General features: G+C 41.2%; 2 protein-coding genes across 16 annotated transcripts in view; one reads left to right on the forward strand and one right to left on the reverse strand.

The window, feature by feature from the left end:
* Positions 1-7,190, forward strand: part of DRP2 (dystrophin related protein 2) — a 49,800-nt gene extending 42,610 nt beyond the window's left edge. For all 4 annotated transcript variants that reach the window (XM_043896802.1, XM_043896801.1, XM_043896803.1 and 1 more), the window contains 3 exons: positions 1,160-1,397; positions 2,493-2,613; positions 2,926-7,190. In XM_043896802.1, coding sequence (XP_043752737.1) covers positions 1,160-1,397; positions 2,493-2,613; positions 2,926-3,050 — 484 coding nt within the window. In that variant the 3' untranslated portion in view covers positions 3,051-7,190. The remainder of the gene's footprint in view (positions 1-1,159; positions 1,398-2,492; positions 2,614-2,925) is intronic.
* A 2,872-nt stretch (positions 7,191-10,062) lies between these two features.
* Positions 10,063-23,175, reverse strand: part of TAF7L (TATA-box binding protein associated factor 7 like) — a 32,221-nt gene continuing 19,108 nt past the window's right edge. For 11 of the 12 annotated variants that reach the window (XM_043896395.1, XM_043896393.1, XM_043896387.1 and 8 more), the window contains 10 exons: positions 22,679-22,812; positions 21,926-22,052; positions 21,623-21,678; positions 19,026-19,067; positions 18,093-18,165; positions 17,647-17,760; positions 17,032-17,214; positions 16,721-16,833; positions 15,223-15,282; positions 10,063-10,991 (listed from right to left, as the gene is read on the reverse strand). In XM_043896395.1, coding sequence (XP_043752330.1) covers positions 10,947-10,991; positions 15,223-15,282; positions 16,721-16,833; positions 17,032-17,214; positions 17,647-17,760; positions 18,093-18,165; positions 19,026-19,067; positions 21,623-21,678; positions 21,926-22,052; positions 22,679-22,812 — 947 coding nt within the window. In that variant the 3' untranslated portion in view covers positions 10,063-10,946. The remainder of the gene's footprint in view (positions 10,992-15,222; positions 15,283-16,720; positions 16,834-17,031; positions 17,215-17,646; positions 17,761-18,092; positions 18,166-19,025; positions 19,068-21,622; positions 21,679-21,925; positions 22,053-22,678; positions 22,813-23,175) is intronic. The other variant, XM_043896390.1, reaches the window with a different exon arrangement.

Here is a 23,175-nt window from a genome sequence, read left to right on the forward strand (position 1 = left end):
ATTACGGGGATGACATTGATCTCTCTAAAGCACAGAGGGCAGCAGGAGTCTGAAGAGCATCTAAGCCACTTTGGGGGTGTGTCCTAGAATAAATAGCACCCCCCGGAACAGTGCTTCTCAAACATCAGTGTGCATACGGGTCACTTGGGAAGCTTGGTGAAATGCAGGTTCTGATTTGCAGGTCTGGGGTGAGGCCTCAGTTTCTGCTCTTCTAACCTAGAAGTTGCCCATGCCACTGGCCTAACAGACTGTGTCTGGAGTCGCTAGTCCTTAGAACAGTGCCTGTTTGCAAAGTATCTGTTACTGGCTCTAGATAAGATAAATACATAAATACAGAGTAAGCTTTTAGAAACTTTCATTGCAATTTGACATTGCCATGATATCCAAGCATATAATGAGTGGACTTGTCTTCATTGAATAGGATGTAGACCAGTTTGAGTATTGCTGAACTTTGTGTGACAAGTGCTGTGTAGCATGACCAGTGTACTAGCCATATGCATTCAGACCAAACACTGATCCACAGTGGATTGAAAAATCCCCCTGGTTTTTCCTTATGGATATTTTGAGAAGTGCTGTGCTAGAGCAGGGGTGGGGAGGCCCTGGGAAGCACTGGAGAGAGAATGATTCTATTGCCAAAAAAAGGGGGGAAAAAAGTAATATCCCCCAAAGGAGACCATCTCTTTGGAATCTGTTTCCTTGATGACCCAATATGGGTGTTTAAAGTGGGCCAAAGAGGAAGGTGGCAGAGATAAGAGGAAAGATGGGTGATCTTTTGTTTATGTTATGTCTTCCCCTGGAATCTAAAAATCTAAAAGTGGAGTAGGTGAGTCAGCGGCTCTAATGCCTCATTTATTTGCAGAATGTGTTTCTGCCTGACTTTAAGGTCAGAATTAATCCCCAAAGCAGCACATCAAAGTGCTGAGAAATTTGTTATACTAAATATCAGCTCTCTCTGCGCTGCAGCCTAAGAACAGCAGAGTAAATGACACATACGCTGGAGAGGAAATGGATATGGCCATTCAGGCAAGAGCATGGCTGGAGTGGGGGTGGGAATGGGAATGCAAAGGGATTGTTCACACCTGGCTCTGAAGGAACACTGGGCCCTGGACAGTCAATACCCCATGAGGACGTTCAACCTTGGCTTCTCCATCCTTGGCAGGATTCTCCAGGGAGAGCTGAGGCGCCTGAAGTGGCAGCATGAGGAGGCCGCTGAGGTACCCCCCCTGACTGAGGGCTCTGCCGAGGTGGCACAGGACCACTGCAATGAGGAGCTGCTGGCTGAGGCCCGGATCCTTCGGCAGCACAAGAGCCGCCTGGAGACGCGCATGCAGATTCTTGAAGACCACAACAAGCAACTGGAGTCCCAGCTGCAGCGCTTAAGGGAGCTGCTCCTACAGGTGGGTCTGGGGCCAGGGGAAGAACCAGAGCAGCCTCTGGGCACAGGAGGGCTGGGAAGACTTTCTAAAGAGCACTGAGCTGGCAATCAGAAAAGATGGGGTGATGAAGGAGCCACTATATCACAGCGCTCAGCCAATTTTCTTGCACTGAGCTTCCACTCTGTCCTTCTGTGTTACTCTCAAGTCACCGTGGGGCCTCGGACAGAGGGAGGGCTTTTGGGGGCTCATGTCCCCAACCCCCATTTGAATCTGGTATTGAAAGAACAAGTTCAAAGAACCATCCAAAAGGTTGATTTTGCTACTTTGATGTTTGCTGGAAAGAAGCAAATTTGGGCATGCTTGGCAAAAGAAAGATTTTAGCTGTGGACAGATCACTTGTTACTTTTTATCCCTTTCCTCTTTGAGAGGGAGTGTATAGGATGTAGTGTGGTTCAGGAGTTCAACAGCCCTGGAATTGAATATGGTTCTGCCAATTAGTGGCCTTGGAATATTAGGCAACTTCCTTAGCCTCCCTAAGCCCGTTTCCTCATCTGTAAGACAGGGATAGAAATATACCAACTTCATGGAATTGTGGTAAAAATCTAATGAGATAATACATTTATTGAATTTAGCATGATGCCAGAAATATAGTAAATTCTTCATAAATGTTACCTATTGTCATTATCCATACTAGGGAATACACACCGGATCTTCCAAGAGATGGCCTCTGGATCAATTTCTGGAGGTCTTAAATGATATTATGTCATAAACCAAGGATCAGGGGCGCAGCTCTGTATTTCCAGATGGAATTGGGTTCTAAATAGTTTAATTATAGCTGAAGTGACAAGCAAGAGATCTTCTGGGGGCAATGCCATCCTTCTTAGAACTGGGAGCCTTTGATACCTGGTGTTGAAGGAAGAAGGTATTTAGTAATTAAATATTCTAAGAAGTTTCCTGTAAGGAGAAGCCACTGACTGGGGCACCATCAAAAGCTTCTTCAGGTTTTAGGGCAAAGAGATGGGCATGAGGTCTCTAAGGACCTTTCTAAGCTCAAGAGTCTGTCAAAGTAAGGTCAGGAAGGTGAAGTCACTTAAGTTATGCCTTACCTCTTGCCAGCCACCTATCGAATCCAATGGCAATGGCTCTGTGGGCTCGTCTCTGGCTTCCTCTCCACAGCAGTCAGAAAGCAGTCACCCCCAAGAGAAAGGACAGACTACTCCAGACACTGAAGCTGCAGGTGAGTTCCCTCAACCCCTTCCTCCATGGCTTTGTCTTGCCCCAGGTCTCCTGCCCAAGGTTCTACTAGGGTTGGGACTGGTTCCTCCTCATGTCTTTGAGCCTAGGGTCAGGGATGATTGGATTATTGACTGATTCATTCATTTCTTTAATCTACAAATGTATATTGATTACCTCATACGTACCTAGGCATCATGCTGGGAAGATGTACATGCTATAGGTTTATCTGTCAGCAGGCAGCATCCTACCTCGGCCCCTTGACCTCATAAGGGGATCTCTAGTTGTATTCCCAAATCTCTCTTTTCCAATTCAGATGATGTGGGATTGAAGAGCCAAGATGTCAGCCTCTGCTTGGAGGACATCATGGAGAAGCTCCGCCACGCTTTCCCCAGTGTACGAAGTTCTGATGTGACTGCCAACACACTGCTGGCCTCTTGAGGGAACCAGAGCCCCATCTTATAGGCCACGGTCCTCTCCCGGTTCTGGCCAAAGGCTTTCCTCAGACTTCATCCAACCTTCTCAGTCCCCACTGGCCCCACTCTCCTCAGCTGGAGTTATTTGTGCTCTGGGCAGCAGCAGAGATTTGGTGGTATGAGAGGTGGGGGTAGGGGGGCTGGGGGAGGGAGAGGCATGATTCCTCTGACTCTAGAAAGGTGCCCTTTACGTCAAGTTTGAGATTAGTCCCTTTAGTACGCTTCTGTTGCAGCCCAGGCTGATGGCACTTGGAAGCCATTCAGATGGGTTGCCTTGTAGAATGAAGCAGTGCCCATTGGTCCCTTTCCATTCTCCATGGAATGATGGAGATGGAGGGTACCTAATGACCACAGGGCTCCAGCATTATGAATATACAGAACTTAGCCCTACTCTCTGACCCAACACAGGGGAGGTGAAGGGGTAGCCTGAAGACACTCCCACCCCCCAAACCCCTGAAAAATCTGGGCAATGTGTGTCATGTAACTTCAGCTCGAGGGTATAGCTCTAGTCCTTCTAATGCTACCTAGATGTTGTTTCCTCTGTGAATATCTTCAGTTTCTTCTGCCTCAGTTCCTGGCAGACCTTTCTCAAGGGGGAACAGTTCATTCAGGTTCCTATTTTCACCTTACTTTGGGAACAGTAAAGAAATATGTAGGGGGCTTAGATATTTTCCCCAGATCCTCCTCTTTCCTGAAAGGCTCAGCATTCTGAGAGACCAACTCTTCTGAGTCGGCCCTCACAGCCCTGGGGGAGGGCTGGCAGCTTCTCAGCAAGGGGGTCTTCTCCTTGGGGGAGGAAAGGAAAGCCACCCTCTAGACCAGAGGAGTGTGACTGTCCCACACCCTTGACGGCTTTGAACCTTCTTTCTCTTAAGTTGAATCAGATGAGGTGGCTGATATCCCTCAGCTAATCAGAAGGCAGATGCAACAGTCCACCCTTAATAGCAGCCCTTTCCTAGGATCCACAGGCTTCAGATCAGCAAGTTGACCACTTTCCACACAGACAACAGCAAGACCTTCCTTTGCATAAAACCTTTCTTTCTAACTCCGGAAAATGAACCCAATCCTCAAATTTGTTAGGCAGATTTCTGGATAAATCTGCTTAGGCAATTTTATCTAACTCTTCCTAGGCAACACATACCGTGATTCCTTTATCCAGAAACTGTTCAGAGTAGATAGTGGGGGTGGGGGGGGCGTCGGGGGAGCAGGCTTGGGAACTTTGAACAGAGTCAGGGCTCATTTAGGCAGATTTCTGTCAAAATGAACTTTATAACTTAGAATCCTGCAACCGACTTAATTTGCCTAAGTTTATATAGATACTTAGCTATCCTTCATATCTACTGTACATCAGTACTACCCCAGACTCATTCACACATTAAATTCTAATACCTCTTGAAGTATTAATGTTCTGCCTTGCTCTTTGTTAGTCCCAGCCTCTGGATGGACAGATAAGATGCCTCCTGGCTGCTCATTTAGGATGTCTCTCCATTCATATTTAAGGTGAGCCATCCTCAAGACCAAAGCAACAGAAAGCCTGTGGCCACAGAGGAATCTAACCGGAAGAGTCACTCTGTTCTCTTCATTCATTCTAAATCTTGTTCCCTGAAGACCTGATCCTGGGGTGAATTTTTCTGGGCTTCTCTGAATAATGGTTCAGGGGCCAAAATAGAGCAAATCCAAGCTCTACCCACCCTGTGCATAAAGGGAGAAACAAATAGCCAGGCTAAGACACAGAGTACATCCTCTTGCCCCTTCCAATTTCTAAGTCTGGCTCAGGGTTTTAAAGAAAGTAGAAATTGCCACCAAGTTTAGAAGGGTGTGAGATGGTTGGAGTGCTCTCTTATAATCAAGCAGTAGCTAGTGGGTAGATCTGCTGGGAAACTAGATTTATCTACTGCAGGGCATGGAAGGCAGTGGCTTTGGTCCAGAAACCTAGGATTGCCTCCTTCTAGAATCACCAAGGGACACTGAGCCACAGGTTCAAGGTGTCATACTTTATCATGACAATTGCCTTAGTGCTCATGAGGTCTCAGGGCAGGAGAACTGGTGAGCAGATGGCAGGTAGGCATCAAACAAAGAGCCTGGACATCAGTTAGCAGGCTTGGCAGGGGACCTATATTTGTAGGAGCCTAGGTTATAGGTAGGGGCTTCCCTGGTGGCTTAGACAGTAAAGAATCCACCTGAAATGCGGGAGACCCAGGTTCGATCCCTGGGTTGGGAAAATACCCTGGAGAAGGGAATGGCAACCCACTCCAGTATTCTTTTCTGGAGAATTCCATGGACAGAGAAGCCTAGTGGGCTATACAGTCCACAGGGTCTGTAGTTCAAGGAGTCAGACACGACTGAGCAACTCAGCACATTAAGGATAGGAGAAATTTTCTATAGGACTGAGAGGTCAGGATCTTTGAGGCATATGCCTGCCTAAGCCTGAAGAAAGCACATGTTATGAAACAATCTTACTAGGAAAGTTCTGCAAAATCTTTTTCCATAATCTCCACTACGCCTGAGAGATCTTGGGCTCTTGAGGGCCTATGACAACTGCAGTGGGTCATGGTAGAGAAGATGTAGATCTCGTTATGTAGGATTTGTGTTATAGGTGGACTGAAGCAGCAGGTCAAGAGTTGAATTCTCAGTAACAGGGTCCCTGACACTTTGTGGTCCTGTGTTTACCTTGATGCCTGAGGTGAGTATATGGCTCAAGGGTCCAGTGATAGTCACTGCAGCATAGTTTGCCCACACTACTTCACAGTTTGCCCACAGTGAAGTAAACAGATCTTTGGGCACTGTGAATTCAGATGAAGGTGATATTTCCTGAGATGTGTTGTGTGTTAGGCCGTCTGTTGTGTGTCTTATCTCCTAGAGGTATAGTGTGTGATGCTGCGTAGTTTATGGCTCCGTACTGGAAGTGAAGGAGGTTGCTGGATAGGTGGCCTAATGAAAACCTCTGACTTGTGGGATTAGCATCAGTGGTAAGGAAAGTGAGTGTTTGCTGGGGTTGTGGTCATATAGTATGGGGAACAGTTAGGATTGATAGGTGATATATTCTTGACAGAATCTGACAGAGGCCAAAAAGCCATTAGGAGGGTGCCTCTGCTTCCAGTGAGAGCAGAGTGGAGTCAGGTTGACTGGGAAATTATTAAGGAAGGCTGACTGGTTGGAGGACATCTGGCTGTTGGTTGCATGGTTCCGTAGAGAGGGTCCAACCCAGGATATGCATCCTTCCCTCCAGGATGGAAAGGCTGAAACCAAGGCCCTCAAATGCCCATTTCCTTCAAGGCCCAAAGTTTGGAGATATTTCCTTGTAGAGAAACTTGCTTGAGTTTGTCATACTTTAGGGGCTGGGCTGGCAGGCCATGGTAATGAGAAACCTTGAGGTCAAACAGAGGCCAGTCCTGGGTGATGAATTTTAAGGAATACCCATGATGCTTGCGGTGTGTATTTGGGATCTGGGCTCCATATTCAACTTCAGGCTAGAGCATTCCTTGAACAGGCGTTCTCAATGACAGAGTCATGGCCTCTGAGACCATTTCAAGCCAAGACTCTCATCAAAGTTCCGTTGACATAAGTGACAGATAACTAAGAATGTAACTGTCCTAAGATGAACAGTTCTGGAGGAGAAAGGTGGGGGCTTACCCTAGGGCTGTGAAGACTTAGTTACTTAGCTGGGCAGCTCTATCTCTGGGCCTTCCTGCCAAAAGCCGGCTCTGAGAACAAAGGAATACTTCAGCTCCTTGTTGTTCTTTAAAAAGCAGTGACTGTGGGAGGGCAAAAGGCTCAAGGCCAAGTCTAAGCTCCCAGGCTTCATCTCCTCCCACAGCTGCCACATTTGGAGGGGTACCTGCTCAGTGTCTTTGGTGTCCTTAGGGCAGTCTTGAGGCCAGATTGAAGCCTATGATGCTGCTCGCTGGCTACAAGAGCTGGTGATCATAAAGGTGGTATTTGGTATTCGGGGAAGCAGAAAGGGTGGCATACTAGTCTAGAAAAATTTGGGATGAAAAGGCGGGGCTGGGAACAAATTGGTTAACGTTGCCACTCACTGTGGTGCTTTTCCCCCTTTCCCTTAAATTCTGCTTTGAAAAGAATAAATTCGTATTTGTTTACTTTGGTTCCTCTGGTTATGCTCTTTGACTCTGACACTCCACATCGTTCCCTTATTTGGGTGTGGGAGGAGAGGGTGGAGCCACAAACCCACAAGAACACTGCAAAACACACCAGAAGAGTCCAACACCTACAGGACAAAACAGACACACCCCACTAGCCTCATCCACCACTGTTACCTGGAGTGGTCACCTCTCAAGGCCCCATAAAAATTAGCTAGTTATTCACTCATGGAATTAGCTCTTTATAGCAATGGTTCTTCAACACTGTCCTCATCAGTCTGAGGAATTTTTCACCACCCTAAAGCAGTAAGAGAAAAATATGGACAATGCAGTGAGTTTCCATAAAGTTACATATATTCAGTTTAAACATCTATCCTTTATTCTGAGATTATGGCTATATATTTTGGGGGGATGTCTGTGTTAAATGTCCCTGTGAATTGGTGGTAAGTTCTTTTTTAATACCCTTTTCTGGCAAAATAAAACCGTGTCAGTCCCTCTTCCCCACCACCAATCTTCTTTCTCACCAATCTATGACTTCATTGTCAATGAAGTTGACATGAAAAATGATGTGAGTCACATATGCAGCTTAAAATTTTCTAGCGGCCATAATAAAAATGGCCCAACAAACCCAAATGAAATTAATTTTAATAATAGCCCAATATATCCAAAATATTTTCATTTCATCATGTAATCAGTATAAAACCATTACTGACATTTTATTTTTTTAATAAGTCAGAAATTGTCAGGGGCTTCCCTCGTAGCTCAGCTGGCAAAGAATCCGCCTGTAATATAGGAGACCCCAGTTTGATTCCTGGATCAGGAAGATCCCCTGGAGAAGGGAACGGCTACCCCCTCCAGTATTCCTGGGCTTCTCTGGTGGCTCAGAAGGTAAAGAATCTGCCTGCAATGTGGGAGACCTGGGTATGATCTGTGGGTTGGGAAGATCCCCTGAAGGAGGGCATGACAACCCACCCCAGTATTCTTGCCTGAATCCCTATGGACAGAGGAGCCTGGTGGGCTACACTCCATGGGGTCGCAAAGAGTCGGACACAACTGAGCGACTTTCACTTACACTTTCAGAAATTGTCAAGCAGGGTACAAATTCAGCTGGTAAAAAACTAGAAACCCACATAGAGCCAGGCACTTTATTACTGAAGAGACAGTAAAAGCAAGGCCAGCAATGGGATCTGTTCCCTTTGTCCCTGTTGCACAGGATATCACTGAAACAAAAGGGGCCAGATGACATGCAACAGGAATGGCGGCACACTGTGTTCCTGAATAGCAACTCCACACCTCCCCCTAAGCAGCTTTATGGCTTGCGGCAGAACCCTCTGGGGCAAGGACAGGGGAGAAGGGAGGCAGGCAGATAAATCCCATGCCTCACCAGATTGAGGGAGGCAGATGAGAAACTGCCCCATGACAGCCTCCCTCCAAACAGGAAGCTGAGTGTCTCGAATCCCCATGAGACTGACTATCTTTCCAGGTTCCAGGAGGCTCATGGAGCATTCTGCCAAGGCCTGGGGCTTCCTGCAGTTGAGGCTTGCCTACGTGGAAAGACACACCTCAATTTTACCTAGCCATAGGTCAAGTGCTCAAAAGCTGCATGTGGCTAGTGGATACCCTATTGGACAGCGCAGTTCTGTAACACGCCCAAGTCAGAATCACTGGGCTATAAAGAAGGAAAATTTCATGATGTATCATGTGTGTGTGTTGGGGGTGAGAAGGGAGTCAAGGCAGTTTGTTGCTGCCACCTTGGTGGGGATTGGAGGACAGCGGTGAAGCAGTTACCCAGGGTTAGGAGATGTGGTGTTGGAGGGAACAGAAGGGCACCACAGATGCATGAATTTGCTCCTTCCTGTTGTCTTTTCTTCCCCATGGCCTCTCACCAGAGCTCTGGCTGCTCTCGGGGTGCAGTATCAAACAGAGGCCAGACTAGGGCTCTTCTACTTCTTCCACACGACAGCCCCACATGTGGCATATGTGCCGTGCTCTCTGGCCACAGTCTCTCCAGCCATGTCCCCAGGGTACTGTTTATTTCTGCCCTAGTCCTCTGCCATCTTTCACCTGGAAAGGCCTACCTTCTTTCCAAATCCTGCCTCTTCCCCCGTCTGCCTATGACAATTCCTTTTCCCTATTCTTTCTTCTCATCTTTTAAATTCTGGGTTTCTGAAAAAAAATCATCTTGGTTTTCAAACTGTCCTCTAACTTCTCTCCTAAGCTTGGCTTCATTTTCTCCTTCCCTTTAGTCAGTCCCACTTTTTCCCTGCATTTCCCCCCAAGCATTCCTTGTATCTTCATCCTTCTGCACAGGCCCAGCCCATACATATTGACTTCCCCTTCTCTGCCCTTGGCTTACTACTTTCAACTTGGAATGGGAGCACTAAAAGTGGCAGAGAAAGCTTGGGGGCTCATTTCCTAGAGTGGCACCAACTTCATCAATTGAGACCAGACCTGGGTCAAGCTGGGCTACTTCCAGAAAACCTTCAGCTGCCTCTTGGTGATAAGCATTATCACCCTTAATTTCCACGTAAGGACACAGAAGTTCTAAGAGATGTAGGGACTTGCCCAAGTTAGGTAGCAGAGCCAGGGTTCTAACCTTGTGTTCCTTCAACTACAACATAATTCAGTGCAAATATTGGAGCTGCCATTTTTATCACTTCTCTGTACCTTCACTCAAAAGCTCAATGATGTATTGTGAATATGAGATGATTTGCTTAGTTCATTAGGAATCATCCTAAGAGCTCTTTAGAAGGATGCCCCAGTGCTGACAGCATCTTTTGTCATTTCCTAACTGCAGAATGTATTGCTTGTCTCGCCAGTTTCCTTTTGGATTTGAATGTACTTCTCATGGGAACTGTTTTAATAAAGTAACAGTAATCCACTTAAAGGATTTTATTGCTTAAAAACACAGACTAGAAAATCTTAACACAGCTAGAAAAAAATGAACTGGCCCAGGGTTTTTAAGGATGTTTTCACAGGCATTTGTTTTTGGTTTGGGCCATGCATCTTGCAGGAGTTCCCAGACGAGGGACTGAACCCTGGCCACGCCAGTGAAAAGCCTGGAATCCTAACCAGTAGGCTATCAGGGAACAGTCACAGGTATCTGTTTTTTCCTAACCTTTTCTGCTGGGGGTTAGGATGATGAGACTCAGCATAAGGATAACAGCTCAGAATTTCACCTCTGCTCTAACTATTCCCATAGCTGCCAAATAACAACCAGGCACAATTCTAAAAATATTAACAATGGAAAGAAGATGGTGGCAGCAAGAAATGTCCCCTGAGCAGGAAAGCAGCTGCTAATGCCTGAACAAAGACACCTCACAACTTAGTATCAACTGCTGCCAGGTAGGCACTTAAATTCACTGTGGCGGGTTCTAGCACTTGGCAGAAATGGTTTGACTTTGTTCTGTTTCAGTAAATATTTGAAACAAGCAGAAAAGCTAAAATCTATGCAGACTGGCTATATAGCCTTGAAGTTATAAAAGACTGTCTCCCTTTGGCAAGCATGGCCAAATTATCTGATGGCACCATAGTAGAGAAGCATTTAAGTAATTCTTAAAACTTTATAAAAAGAAGCCAAGTCTCATAGTTGAGCTGGGTCTTCAGGTCCTACAGAACTAGCAAAAAAAAAAAAAGGTTCAGAGAAGCAAATACAAATAATTTGGCATAAGGCAATGAAAGGAAAAGAAACAGGCACAGTTTATCTAGACTTCAGTCTGGATGGTGAATTGAAGGCCTGGGTGCCAGGTTGAAGACTCTCCTCACTTCTTCAGGAAATAGTTCAGTTTTTCCTGTAGATAATTGAGCTGTAGAGAGAGGGAGAAAAAACATGAAAAATTCATCTGAAATCTTAAGTCCCATTACTTTATCTAGAATTTACTTATATAAACTAAATGGCAAGACTGTCATTTGGCATTTATAAGGTTATCTTACTTAGTCTTAAAATGTTAAAAAGAACAGTGCCAACCAACTTTTAAGTTCAGATTCCTTCTATCACTTGCATCTTCCTCTAATCTTTCCCTACCTCAATTTCTCCTACATACTTCTGGCACAAAAATTTTCCTGAGTTACTCTCCAGGTGAAAAAGCTTTTAAGGTTTATTATGAACTACACCAAAAATCTAAACTCTTAAGCCTGGCATCACCACCTCTGAACCATTGTGCATGCTACTTTCTATACAGAATGCCTTTTTTCTCTATTTCTTTATTAAACCCTGTGTTTGTGTGCTTAGTTGCTCAGTCGTGTCTGACTCTTTGTGACCACATGGACACAAAGGCTCCTCTGTCCATGGGATGTTCCTGGCAAGAATACTGGAGTGGGTTGCCATTTTGTGCTCCAGGGAATCTTCCCGACCCAGGGATCGAACCCCAGTCTCTTGCATTGGCAGGCTGATTTCTTTACCACTGGGCCACCTGGGAAGCTTATTAAAACCCTACCCACCTCTTAAGGCCCTAAACACCATCTCTCTATGAAGTTTTCTCTAATCTCCATGGACATAAGTGAGCTCTCATTCCTTTAAATTCCTATACCTCTTACAGACTTCTCCCCAACTGGAGACAGAGATTGTGTCATAAGCATTTTGTAGTTCCCTGCAGAACCTAACTTTAAGTAGGCACCCAATAAATCTGTGTTGAATAAATGAGCTAACACAAAGGGCTTCCCTGGTGGCTCAGCTTGTAAAGAATCTGCCTGCCATGTGGGAGACCTGGGTTTGATCCCTGGGTTGGGAAGATCCCCTGGAGAAGGGAAAGGCTACCCACTCCAGTGTTCTGGCCTGGGGAATCCCTATGGACAGAGGAGCCTGGTGGGCTACAGTCCATGGGGTCGCAAAGAGTCAGACATGACTGAGCAACTCAGCACACAGCACACAAAAGACTCTAAGTGAATAAAGAATACAGCAATAGTTCTGTGTTGAAAATAGCACTTCCCCAATATTAACTACTTATATGGAGGAAAATAAAGATGTTTAATGGGTGTTAAAGCAATCGTGGGATTAACCATTCACATGGTTATATATAAGCAGTACTTGGGTGAGTGATGTGCCGAGGGGAAGGGCATATACAGAACATGAGAGTTTCCCTGACCTTGTTGGTATGGGGATGGACATGGGGGAATGGCATCACTACCTTAAGAGCCCCATGATAGGGAATTCCCTGGTGGTCCAGTGGTTAGGACTCTGCACTTTCACTGCTGAGGTTCAATGCCTGGTCAGGGAACTAAGATTCCCCAAACTGCATGGGGCAGCCAAAAACAAATAACTAAAAAGAGCCCCATGCTAAGTCCATCCTCATAATAAGACCACCAGTCTCTTTAAAACCATTATCCTACTCTTAACAGTATAGTGCTAGAACCAGCATACATTTCTGTACAGCTGCTTGACCTTCACTAATCCCACACTGCCCTCTTCTCTCTTCACTCTGCTCACTCTTTTGGGACTTTAAATAATGGTCTTTCAAGTTAGAAATCAAGCCTATGCCCTTAACGCTCCCTTCTCCTTCAGTGCTCAGAAACTGACCTGAGTCCCATCAATTCTAACTTTAAAATATATTCTCTCATATATAAATGTTCATAGCAGCATTATTCATGATAACCAAAAGGTGGAAAAAACCCAAGTGTCAACTGATGGATAAACAAAATGTTGTATATCTGTACAATGGAATATTATTCAGCCATAATACAGAATCTAGTACTGATACATTCCACAACATGGTTAACATTGAAAAACATTATGCCAAGTGAAAGAAGCCAGACACAAAGACCATGTATTTTATATTTCCTTTTATATGAAATAATCAGAATAGGCAAAGTAGGCTAGTAGAAAGAAGATTAGTGCTTACCTAGAGCTGGGGGGTGGGGATGGGTATGGAGTGTGTGGGAGGGTCAGAAGACATGGGAAGTGACTGCTAATAGGTACAAGTTTCTTTTGGGGGTGATGAAAATGTAAAATTGATTGTGGTGATGAATGCACAATTCTGTGAACATACTAAAAGTCACTGAATTGTACAATTTAAATGGGTGAATTATATGGCACAAGAATTTATATCCCAATAAAAGTTATAAAACATTTTATTGCATTTTACAAATATATATATTCTTTCTGAATGAAATAATGCCATTTTCAGCAACATGGATGGATCTAGAGATTATCATATTAAGTGAAGTATTAGTAAGCCAGAGAAAGACAAATATCGTATCACTTATATGTGGAATCTAAAAAATGGTACAAATGAATTTATATACAAAACAAAATAGACCCACAGACATAGAAAGCAAATTTATGGTTACCAAAGGAGAAAGAGTGGGGCAGGGATTAATTAGGAGTTTGGGATTAACATATACGTGTTTGTTGCTGTTTAGTAGCTAAGTCGTGTCTGACTTTTGCAATGTCCATGGGATTTCCCAGGCAAGAATCAAACTCACATCTCCTGCTTGGTAGGTGGATTCTTGACCACTGAACCACCAGGGAATTATATATATTATGTAATATTATTATTATTATATTATTATATATATTATATATGTAATATATTATTATATTATATTATTATTATATTATATATTATATAATATAGTAATATATTATTATAATAATATAGTAATATATTATTATATTATATATATTATATATGTAATATATTATTATATTATATTATTATTATAAATTATTATATAATATATATAATTCCCTGGTGGTTCAGTGGTAAAGAATAAAAATTATATATATTACTATATATAAAATAGATAAACAACAAGGACCAACTGTATAGCACAGGGAACTATACTCAGTATCTTATAATAACCTATAATGGAAAAGAGTCTGAAAAGAGATGGCTCCAGCGGTAGAGTCTACCTGCAATGTGGGAGACTCAGGAGACTCGGGTTCAATCCCTGGGTCGAGAAGATCCCATGAAGCAGGAAATGGCAAGCCACTCCAGTATTCTTGCCTGGGAAATCCATGGACAGAGGAACCTGGCGGGCTACAGTCCACGGGGTCACAAAGAGTCAGACATGACTGAGCACGTGATGGACGGATGGATATATATACACACACATACACACAAATATAACTGAATCACTTTGCTGTACACTTGAAACTGATACAACATTGTAAGTTAACTATACTTCAGTAAAAAAAGAAAAAATAATTATTCTATCTCCATTTCCACCTCTTTATTTCAAGTTACTGTCATCTTTTATTAGACTACAACACAGTCTCCTAACTGCCCTCTCAGCTTCTAGTCCTGTCCTCCCACAATCCATTCTCCAGATATCAATAATCAAAGGGATCTTTAAAACTTCTAAATTAAATGTGACTTTCTTGCTTTAAACTCTCTAAGGTTTTCCATTGCATTTTTAAGACTAAACCCATCCTCCTTATCATGGCCTGCAAGGGACCATACAATATGGCCTCTGCATACTTCACCAACCTCACGTTGAGTCACTTCCTTGCTTTAAATAAAGTCTCTTCCTTGCTTTAAATTCTTCAGAGGTCCTCAAAGAGACCAAGCTCTTTTCCAATGTGGGACCTGGCATATGCTCCACCCAAGAAGCTCTTCGTATCCTTTTTGCTTGGACTTACCCTTCAGGTCTCAGCTTAAATATCACTTCCCCAGAAAGGCTGATTATGATCCCCCCTCCCAATTTAATTCAGGACTATCTTTATTCAAAGCACACCCCTGAGTCTCCTTCACAGCTCTTCTTTATTATTTGCACCTTCATATTTGTATTATAATTTGTTTACTGTTGATCTTCCCGGCTAGACTGTTCACTCCATTAGGACAAGTATTGTATCTGTCTTATTCAACACTGTGTGTATATCCAGTGCTTTTCACTTAATAGGCATTTAATACCTGCTGAATGAATGAATTTTCACAAAGGCTTTGTTTCAATATGCTACCTTCATTTAGAAGATTTGGGCCACTACTATTTCTATGAAAAGAACAGCCAGAAATGAGATTGGGGGATTCTTTGTATCAAACAAATAATTTATTGTATCAAACAAATAATTTTCTGGTTGATGTGAAAACACATTCTCACCTGCTCAGTTTTTTCTTCTTCCTGTAACTTAAGCTGCTCCAGCACAGACTGTAAATGATTCTGGAAAGCAAATCATATAAATGATGAATGCTGAGTCTCAAAGGAAAAGAGAATCAAGAGAGACAAAGAGTTTGGCAAATAATTTGATAAATTAAAAAAAAAACTGTCTGTTGTAACAAAAGACATTTAAAAAGGATTTAGAAAAAGACTGTCTATATGTGTGTAACTGAAACACTTTGTGAAACAGAGACTGGCACAACACTATAAATCGACTATACTTCAATAAAAAATTTTTAAAAAGGATTTAGAGTATAAAAACTATGCTCTCCAACTATAGGGCCATGTGATTTGGTTTTTTGACCCTACACAACATTTTTTTCTTGCCCTAAAACAAACAGTTGGAATGCCTCCATGTTACCTTTCTCTAGCTTAGCACAAATCCTTTGACTGTAGTGAACCATTTAAAAAGCTGGCCTATGACAAAAACCACTACAATATTGTAAAGTAATTAGCCTCCAACTAATAAAAATAAATGAAAAAATAAAATAAAATAAAAAATAAAATCAGGAGTAAAAAAACCAAAAAAAAAAAAAAAAGCTGGCTTGGAATTTGTTGCTGACTCTTTCATTCCCCTGCACTCGGACAGACTATTATCATTCTTAACTAATACTGCATGCAATAGTAATCACAATATCTGTATCTTTCAAAGTATGTCCACATCTATTATCTCACTTGGTTATTCTGAAGGACAACACTCTGAATAAGTACAGTTCTGTATCAAGTTTCTCCCCTTCAATGACAAAAGCTCTACAGAAAAAGAAATCTGGCAAGAAATTCCCCGAATGCTTCAGAATTTCCTTCACTATAAAAGGGAAAGAAACATGGCCTAGACATACATTTTTCCTTTTGCTGAAATGTGTATTAATAAAATATGCATTAAAATATGCATTAATTTGTATTAGTAAAACTCAAGCACGATGTTAATTCTTATTCAAGCAGGCATCATGAAATTAAAAAATTAACTTTAATTCTCTTTTGTTGCAATGAATACATTTTGGTACAGAGCAATAGGATTCAGTCTATGCTGTACCACTTACTGTGGTCCCTGGCAAATTACTGAACTTCTTTGAATTTCAATTTCTTATCTATAAAATGGGAATAGTGATAGTACCTGTATTACAGGGATGTCAAGATGAAATGTAGTAACACATGTAAAATGCTTAGCTCTGTGTATGCCTTTCACATTGTTAAATGTTCAATATTGGCAATTATTATTTCAAGTCTGCTGGTCCCTTCCCCCAAATGCTTATATAAGATGAACAAAATCACTCAGGTAAAACAAAATACGGCTATCTTTTATTAGGGATTTCTAAAGAGGTTGCTCAGGTTCATGAATGAACTAGAATGCTGCACAGAGATGAGATGAGTGGAAAACACAGAGATGGGATTTTGAAAGTAAGATATCAAGATATCTTTATACCAGCCAACAAGAATTTACCTTGAGTGTCAGGTTTTCCACCTTCCTGATGAGCTCCTCCTGTCTTTGTGCCCTGCGCTGAATCTCATTGAGCTTTTTCTCCGTGTATTGAGTATGCTTCTGAATTTCCATGACTAACACAGATAGACAAAAACCTCAGGTATCTACACAAGGCCTAAACTAGTGGACCAAAGTCCAAATCAACTAAAATTCCAGTACATATTTGAGCAATAATTTCTCAAACTTAACTTTGCATCTAATGCAAGTTCAAAGTCAGTCTTTAATACCGGCACCCACTCTGTCCCACCCTTTTGTTTTTCCCTCTAACTTACCCATTGAGCTGGTTCCCTCCTTTGCCTCATACTGGCCATATTCAATGAACCTGGCCTGTAGCTCCCTTTCCATATCCTCGTCATAATAATCTTCCTCCTCTTCTTCATTATAGTCCTCCTCCTCCTCATCATCCTCAGTGTTATTGCTAGAATCATTGCGCATCTCCTGAAGCACATAATATTCTAAGGGTTTTAAAAAAGAGGAAGGTGAAAACATTTGAAGCCTTTCAAATGACTCCCACTCCAGCTGCAATTATCCTCCCCCTCAAGTTTACTGGGCAACCAATGAATTTCATAAATAATTTTTCTCACAGGAAGATGATTCCCTTTATAAAACAAGGACAGAAAATACAAAACAGTGTAAGATTCATTCATGTATTCAATGATCAAAATATTTAGACAACCCAAGGGCCCATAGGAATTTTAGAATAGCAGTGATGGATGGGATATTAGAACCCCAATATTAGAACCCCTTAACTTGAGGGACTAATAAGAGGCAAGAAGGGTAAAGGCATCCATTTTTTTGTGATTGGCCTGTGAGTCTGTGGAGAATGGGCCAACACACAGTCAATACTTATTCTCTCTGAATCTTCTGCTTTGCTTTTATTATCGTACCTGGTAAGGTAGGACCCTGCTTGTAGCCACTCATTCCTGAGGCTATCGCATAGCTAGGAATGGAGCCTTGACATTCTATTTCCTTGGTATCACCGTCAGCAATGACCTCCCACCCTAAAAGGGGAGGAAGTCAAGGAAAAGGCAGAAAGAAAGAAGGCAATATTGAAAGGGAAAAGGCTCTCTGTCTGAAAGTGCTATTTAATTTAGTCCAACTTCAGGCCATTTGTAGCTGGATTCCTAGTATGGATAAGTGTTTTATACTGAATTACACAAGTAAATGATTTCTATTATATGAATGTACTGTTCCTAGCTAGAAAGTAACATTACCCCAAATTCTAAGTTCTATACATTAACGTCAGCACACAAATACCAGAAATGAGGGCTTGTCACCAAGTGCATTTGGGGTGGAACAAACTGCACAGGAAATATTTAGTATAAAAGGATACGGGCACTGACAGCTTCGGCATCTGAACACAGCAGTCTTTTCACTTCCTTTTCCACATCAGGAGATTCAATGTGCTGAACCAGAGAAGGGAAAGAAGGAATACCAGTAATGTCATTTAACACCCTGTGTTTTGCAGGAATGGCCTTTTCCTACACACGAATGAATTCAAAAATTTAGGCTTCTTTTAAGATACATCCAATCAAATTTCTACTTTAAACAATGTTATTTATGAAGAAAACTTTGATCAGGGTCTATATTTTTGTACAGCAAGCTTAATTTTTCCCAATCAATTACTTGAGACATTTAATCTTTTCAATCTGCAACTCTGTATTAAAGACTCTCTCAGAAGTATCACCCTTAAGTCTCAGTTATTAATTATTTGCATTGACCCTTACTAGCAAAGAACTACGATTTTTTGCTATTTAGAAGTAATTTTGTGTAAAGACCCAAATTCCCAGATTCTACTTTCCCACATCTTTATTAGAGAGTTTCCTATAAAAACAGGACCTTAGCCACACATTCTCCCTTAAATCCAGCTTTAGACAATTATCTCCATGGCAACCAATTCATCATGCCACAAATAGAAATTAGAACTTTGAGGGGGAATAAGCAATTGCAAAAAACTTCTGGTAAAAGTGAACTCTGGCTTCCAAGAAAATTTTTTAAAATAAATATCACAGAAAAGAAGCATATTAAGATACCAAGATTACTGACCAAATTGCATCTTCTGCTCTAGGAGTTGTCAAACATTAAACAATGAATTCTTCATTTTCCAGTGAATCAAATTCAGTCTATGTGTATGGGAGTGGGGGTTACAGGTGAGAAGGAAGCCTCAAAAGTAAACTTGATAATTTTGGGGGTTTGTTTGAAATTAAAAGCTGCAAAATAAAATCCACTATAGGTAAACAATAAGGTTATATTATGCTTTCTCTACCTCAGAAAGGTCCATTTCTTCAATTTGTTTGAAATCAGGAAGCTATGAAAGAGAACACAGTAAATGATGAAGTTATATTAAAATTGTTCTATTTTACTAAAGTTTAAAGAGTTCTAGACCCATTCTTTATGTAGTTTTCTATTTAGTAGACAAATAGATGCTCTAGACTTAACAGTATAAAGCCAAGGCAACTGTGTTCATAGATTAATCATAGTAAAACTATCAATTCTTCCCAAACTGATCTATAGGTTTAATGCAATTCCTATCAAAATTCCAACAAAGTTTTCTGTAATACATGTAATACATGACAAACTTATTCTAAAATGTATATGGAAAGGTACAGGCTCTAGAATGGCTATAATAATCTTGAATAAAAAATAAAATAAGTCTTCCTGATTCCAAGACTTATTACAAAGCTACATTGTGGAATTGGTGATCAACACACAGATTAGTCGAACAGAATAGGGAACCCAGGAAAAAAACTCACACAAATATGCCCAACTTATTTTTTTTTTTTTGCCCAACTTATTTTTGACAAAGGTGCAGAAGCAATACAATGGACAAAGAGCAGCCTTTTCAACAAACGGTTCTGGAGATTTTGGACATGCAAAGAAAAAAAAAGAAGAATCTTGAACTAACCCTCAAGTACAAAAATTAACACAAAAATAGATTGCTAACTTAAATGTAAAACTTTTTTTAAAAATAGGAGAAATCTTCAGGATCTGGGCTAGACAAATAGTTCTTATAATGGACATGAAAAACAAGATCCTTAAAAGAAAGAAAATCAATAAATTGGACTTCATCAAACAAAAATCCTTAGCTCTTTGAAAGACCCTGTGAGGAAGTTGAAAAGACAAGTTACAGACTGGGATAAAATATTTGCAAACCACGTGTCTGACAGAAAACTAGTATTTAGAATATAAAAAAGAACTTCTCAAAACTCAACAATAAAAACAATCCATTTAGAAAACAGACAAAAGGCATGAACAGACACTTCATTGAAATGGACATACAGATGGAAAACAAGTACCTGAGAAGATGCTCAACATCTTTAGCCATGAGGGAAAAGCAAATACCACAGTGAGATCACTACACATCTATCAGAATGACTAAAATTAAAAACTAGCGACAACACCTAATGCTGGTGAAAATGGAGAGAATTGGATTGTGTGAACATTGCTGGTGCTAATGTAAAATGGTGCAGCCACTCTGGAAAATGCTATGGATAGTTTCTTATAAAACTAAATATGCAACATATCCAGTAATTATACTCCTGGGTATTTATGCCAAAGAAATGAATACTTATGTTCACACAAAAACCTCTTGGCAGCTTTATTTATAACAGTCAAAAACTGTAAACAACCCAGATGATGTTCTATGAGTGAACAATTAAGCAAACTATGGTACATTCATAACACAGCCTACCACTCAGCCATAAAAAGGAAGGAACTAGTCATATATGCAACAGTCTGCATGGACCTTAAGGGAATTAATCTGAGTGGAAAAAAAAGCTAGTCTCAAATGTTATACTTTGTATGATTCCACTTATATGACATTTTTAAAATGACAAGATTATAGAGATAGAGAACATATTAGTGATTAGTGGGGGTTAGAGCCTGGTGGTGGGGGTTGGAGGGAGGTGGGTGTAGCTTTCAAGGGCAAGATGAGGGATCCTGGTGGTGACAATACTGTTTGGTATCTTGACGGTGTAGGTAGATATACCAACATACACATGGGATAACTGCATAGAACTAAACACATGCAAGGACTTCCCTGGAGGCTCAGTGGTAAAGTATCTGCCTGTCAATGCAGGAGACACAGGTTCGATCCCTGGGTCGGGAACATCCTCTGGAAAAGGAAACGGCAACCTACTCCAGTATTCTTGCCTGGGAAATCCCTTGGACAGAGAAGCTTGGCAGGCTACAGTCCATGGGGTTGCAAAGAGTCAGATATGCCTTAGCGACTAAACAACAACAACAAACACATGCACACACATACAGAGGAGTACAGGTAAAACTGGAGCAACTTGAAAAAGATTAGTGAATAATGATAATCTCACTTTCTTGTTTGTGATATTGTACTATAGTTCTGCAAAAAGTTACAATGGGAAAAACTAGGTCAAGAGTACATGGTATCTCTTTTTTATTGCTTACAATTGCATGTGAATCTACAATTATTTCAAAATAAAAATTTTAATTAAAAAAGAAGCCAAGGCATAGTACTCTTGTAGTTTTCCCAGGGTTCTACAAATCTGAGGTAAGGTTAGAAATACAACCACATTTCCCAATTCTCAGGTTCTGGCTGAGTTCACTTTAAAATAAGAAAAGTTGGAAACGTTTGAAAGCATTAGCAGAAGTTTCAAATTCATGACACATCTAGATTCCTAAACAGTAGCCTTATCAAGAGTCCAGTCTGTTTTTGTTCATTACATATTTCCATTTGTTAGCACACAGTGCCTGGCCTGTTGCTCACACTCAATAAATGTTTACTGGACATATAAATGAGTGAACAAATGAATATCTGACTGACTGTCTCACTCCCCCCCCATAATTCTCTTCCAGTCCACCCAGAAGACACAGAAATTGCATGCCACAAACCTTTTTTGTTGTTTTGCGGAACCTTCTCCTTCTGACATTCTTAAGTGGTGGAGTAACTGAAATAAATTCAACGTGGTGAAATGTATATATGATTGATGCTAGTCACATAGCTATCTGAATTGGACAGAGAAAGCGCACGCTATAAGCTACAGGCTCATGACATGACTTGTTCTTTTAAGAGTGTCTAGATGCCTCCTGAACCAAATACCTAAGTGTGACAACAGATCCCTGGCTCACAAGTAATCATAACTCAGCAGATAAATGTAGATAGCCAGAATGAGCAAGGGACTGTTGTTGACTTACTGCCATGCTTCCAGGTATATTTTTTCTGTCTCTGCTTTTCAGTTTTCCTGATTGCTTTAAGATCAGTAGAGGTTACTGGTTCTTCAGAAGAAGAGTGAAGAGCAGCACCAGCAGTGCACACAAGCATCTACATTTAACAAAGACAAAGAAGTTGACCATGGCTACAAATCTTCAGTTAGTAATGGATCATGACCATTCTTACCACCAGAAATCCTGGGGCACAGGAGGAGAATGTTACTTGGAATTTCCAGAAAACCAAATATTACAAAGACTCATATTCATTCCCTCTCTATCTCAGCAGCACTACATATGGACGCTGAGGGGTTTTTGTTTTGTTTTCTTTTTTGCTCGAGTGCTTACCACTGCAGAAGGAATATGGCTGAAAAAAAAAAGATATATCTTAGCATTTTGCTTTAGAAAGAAAACCAAAAAATCAACAGTAGAGATGATGAACAAGAACCAGTGTAAACCTCCAGAGTTAGCAGGAAGTTCAGACGAAGATCTCAGATGTTCATACTTTTCAAATAATGGTAAATGGCAAACAGGAGGCTCTAAAAGCTATTTGTAAAATTAAGTAGTGAAAAGTGATGGATCGAACACCAAACTAGCACATGACATTGTACTGTGTAATTGAGTTGGAAATTAGAAATGACAAACAGGTGAAAGGAGAATTGAAAGAAAGAAAGAAAAGGAGGGAGAAAGGAAATCCTAAAAGGATATGAGGGTGAATAGATTAAGAAAGCTTGTCCATACCTGGGAAACATCTGCCGTTTTATAAAAAGTTTTTCTATCCAGAGTTTTTAGGCTTCCGATAACACAAGGCAAATCAACCAGCTTAGCAGCTAGTGAGACATTGTCTACCTCAACAACTGCACGACGTGTGTCAGCTGAAGAAAAGTAGAAAAAATTAAGGTTCACATCTTCCCAATGTACTCTTAAAACTGATGGTTTGAATAATGAAGACTTATGTGAGACAGACGAGTCTTTCATTGAAACATTATTTCTCATAATGCTAGAATTGGGTACACAATTAGCAACTTCCCAGAGCAAAGAAAGTGGAGTATATGGAGCTCTTTTTTTTTCCAGTTTATGTCACTCAATCAAAAGTAGATTAAGTTTCTTGGTAATGGTTGTGAAGTAAAAGTGAATGAAGCAGTAAATCTTTCATTCTCATCTTGAAAGGCCAACTTCATTCGTTCAAATCCATTCATTTGAACACTGTTAGGAGCACTCGATCATGTCACTGAATG

The sequence above is a fragment of the Cervus elaphus genome, chromosome X (genome assembly GCF_910594005.1).
Source record: "Cervus elaphus chromosome X, mCerEla1.1, whole genome shotgun sequence".
Taxonomy (NCBI): Eukaryota; Metazoa; Chordata; class Mammalia; order Artiodactyla; family Cervidae; genus Cervus; species Cervus elaphus.